This window comes from Solanum tuberosum, unplaced genomic scaffold, assembly GCF_000226075.1.
Source record: "Solanum tuberosum cultivar DM 1-3 516 R44 unplaced genomic scaffold, SolTub_3.0 scf00047, whole genome shotgun sequence".
Classification (NCBI taxonomy): domain Eukaryota; kingdom Viridiplantae; phylum Streptophyta; class Magnoliopsida; order Solanales; family Solanaceae; genus Solanum; species Solanum tuberosum.
In genome coordinates, this window is record NW_006238973.1 from 197,536 (window position 1) to 201,458 (window position 3,923).

The 3,923-nt window shown below is 24.7% G+C and overlaps 1 protein-coding gene across 1 annotated transcript; it reads right to left on the reverse strand.

Annotated features, from left to right (window-relative positions):
* Positions 1-1,894: 1,894 nt before the first annotated feature.
* LOC102583496 (uncharacterized) lies at positions 1,895-2,495 on the reverse strand. The gene has a single exon (XM_006343485.2). It carries the CDS (start codon positions 2,419-2,421, stop codon positions 2,116-2,118), a length of 306 nt encoding a protein of 101 aa, XP_006343547.1. The 5' UTR covers positions 2,422-2,495; the 3' UTR covers positions 1,895-2,115.
* Positions 2,496-3,923: the final 1,428 nt, after the last annotated feature.

Here is a 3,923-nt window from a genome sequence, read left to right on the forward strand (position 1 = left end):
GAAATACGTGAATCCAAACTTAATCAAGTCTCAATGCAAATATCAAACACCCGATGAAAAATCAAAAACATCTCAATGTTAAGGTTTATTCTGGATTTATGGTATAAATGTTTTACCCTTATTTTCAAATGAAATGAGTATTCTTTTTCTTTTTCTAAAGACATTAGAAAATGAAATGACAAAAAGTAACTAAGATTCTCAAGTTCCATATAATTGGAATTATCATTAGTTCAATCTATTTTATTTTTTTAGAGTAAATTAAATGAAACTAAAGTTGCATATATAGTTTAATTTAAATGAATCCAGAAAGCACCTATGCATTAGAAAACACTTGCCATTATATATTTTTTTTATAATAATATAAAGAGAAGCTTTTGGATAGAACCAAGAGATATATGTAGGCTTCTATATTTGTTAGAGGTGGTCCAGGATTACTATTTTATGAGTTGAATTTTTAAATTGTTGAACTCATTACATTTTTTAAATCATCGATTTATAATTAAAATTGAAATTTCTTTAATGATTTCTTCATAGATTTCATATATATTTGCATGTCTTCAATGTATAGTAATGGTACAATTGAACCGGTTACCATTGGTGGAACTAGGGATATCGAAAAGGAATTTATCCGAGCCTCCTTCATCAATAAGTTATATTATATATATTTGGCCCAACTTGAAAATTTAATTCAAGAGCTTTATATATTTTTTAATTATTTTATTATATAAAGCACTTAGAGAATTGATAGGTATGTCACATCAAACTAATTAATTAAGCTAGCCATTTAGATAAAATATTCTTAATCTAAGATCTGTATTATATAAGCTAAGGACAAGATCAGGTACACAAACATCAAAAGAAATAAATGGAAAATAATTGTATATGAAGAAGCACTTTTATCAAAGGAATAATTAGGTACACATAAGAAGAAAATGTCAAAAATGGTCCCTTTATGTTTGAGAAATAGCTTCTTAAGTACACAATTTACAATTTTGGTCTTTTAAATTTGATAAAAATTAACATTTTTAGTCTCCGTCAAATATTTAATAATTTATATTCATTAGATTTGACAATAAAAATAGGAAACAAATTTAGTCTTAAACACCAAAACAATCCTATCAAATCCTAAAATATTCAACATAAAAAATTGTATTAGACACTAAAAATATATAAAAATTCTATAAATTACCTCTCCGAAAATTGCATAAGACTCTAGAAATATATATTAAAAAAATTACAAAAATGTACTCTAAAAGTGAGTTTTCGTTAATTTCTTTTTTTCTAGTCATAGTTTTCAGTAAATTTAACAGATAAAATTCTATAAAAGTATTTGACGAAAGTAAAAGTGTTAACTATTTAAATTACCCAATGCTTATATAAGAAACTATTTTAAATCTACGCTCAAAACCATTTTTGTCATTTTCTCTATACATAAGCATTAACCAGAATAAAAAATAAAAATAAAAATTTTCAACTTCATGACCATTATTCACTCTATTATCCATATTATTATTCACTTACAAACTTCAGTTCAAAATTGTTTTAAAAAATTACAAAAAGACAAACAAAATTAGTTCTACCTAGCTACTTCTGACAAGCATATTTCCGATGAATTAAATTAAAACACAATAAAAAGTTACATGTTTTTAGTATATATAATTATAAAAATATAATATATTTAAAATCATAAATTTTAAATTAATAACATACTAAAACATCAATAACCCTTATTATGAATTTCCCACGGTCAATTTCGTTTTGAGATTTTCAACAAGTATATTTTCGATGGATTATGTCCAAACTCAATTGGATATATACGTATTTTTGTTTATATAATCACAAAAATACCATGTCATATTTAATCCCCCAAATTCCAAGAAAATTCTCTCTAAAATTCTTTATCAAATCAAACATTATCGTATAAAATAAAATCGAGGAAGTAACACATATACAAACCCTAGATTTCCTCAGGAAAAATAACAAATCCAAAACTTCACGTACATCAAAATATATATTTAAAAAAATACCCAAAAACACAAACCAAAAAAAAAAAAAAAAAGTCTCATCATAACTAAAAATTTCATTTCATTTCTTACCATAATCTTTTTTTTTTCTTCACATCAATATTGCATAACGCATACTATCACTAACCATAAGATGATTCATTTCAGAAATTTGTGAAAATTCTCCAGAAACCCAAACTCCATCCGTTCCATTGAGTCGAGGATGATTTAAGCACGAAAATAAGGCTAATGGAGCGCGAAAAACGCCACAAATGATCGAAAACCCGGTCCAATTATGTTGCCTTGTTGATCTATTATTTTCACCTCTACAAATATTTGTCATATTTTCATCAGCTACTCTTGGACTTTTTCCCATATTTTGTAAATTTTGCCTTATTGATACTAATAACCTCCACATGATTATATATATAAGGGGGTGAAGATTTATTTTTTTTGTTTTTTGGTTAGGTTATTAATGGAGTTTTTTTTTTTTTGTTTGAAGAGTTGTTATAGAAATATTGGGACAAGTTGATAGAATAGTTTCTTTTTTTGGTGGTGGAATTGCTAGTGCTTGTAGTTATCATGTAAAGTTTATATGGGTGCTTTGCTTTTGAGGACTTTCACTTTGTGAGTTTTTCTTTATTGCAAGTGTATATAGGGTGGATCTAAAAGTTAAAATATGAGTTTTGCCAAATATAATAATTTAAAAAAAAAAATTAAAAAAATTACTTTGTGATTTTTTAAATTATTAATGGTGTATATATAGACAAAGTTAGAAATTTAGATACGATTTAAAAAAAATTATTTATTATGAATGAATATCAAATTTAGAAGAAAATATTTACTATTTCAAATTGTTATTTTTAAATTCAGAATCGATAAAATTAAAATTACGATTACACTTCCGAAAAAAATAAAAATTTGTATATTAATTCTAATAAGATACTTAAAAAGTAGAAAATAATAATATATCATAGTAAATTAAATTATATTAATTATATATATATCATTTATAATGTCCGTGCATAAAACTTTAAAAGTTCTTTCTTTTTCTACACTATTCTTTATTTTGCTACTGGGGTCTTATTGATAAGCCAACTTGCCGACAAAACTGCCTACTTATAATTTGTTTTGTAAGAAAAGATCAATGTATGATCACTCAAACATTTAATATTAACTTTTTTTTGTTTTGTGTGTGGGGGAGATTTTGGTAAATGAGAAATAGAAAGTAAAATATTTATTAAGTACATAATTGTACAAGGTGTAGATTGTTGAGAAAATATAATTGATCCTAGTCTTTCAAATTTCATTCTTTTAGATAAATCGAAATTCACAATATATATGTATAAGTTCAAAACTTAGATAAAGATCATTAAAAAATGTCATTTTTATTTAATAATATAATATTACATTCAATTTGACTAGACTCACACATTTAACCATAAAAAAAAAGAGTCTAAAACTAGGATACCATGACTTATTAGGATCGGAATTTCATTAATTTCGAATGACTTGAGCTTTTCGTGGCTCTCTTCTTTGATAAAGACAACTTTGTTTAGATGGTGATTAAGTTTTGTAATTTTTTTAAAAATAATTCGTCTAAAAGTTATACTGATTTGATTAATATGAATTTATATGATAAAATAATTATGTCTAAAGTTTTAACACTTCTTACAAAATTTAATTTCAATTCCAAAAATTAAATCTGAAATTTCTAATTATGAGTACGAAAATTCTTATCATTCCACTGCAATCGACGATTGCTATATTACTTTTCTTTTTCCCCCTAAAAGATGGGACTATGACAGTAGAGCACTTGCTCACCATTAGGAAAGTCCCTTATAATATATTGTAATTTTTTTATTGAAATTCTTTTTCATAAATTAAAGGTTAATTAGGCACTAATATTCCACACTAAGA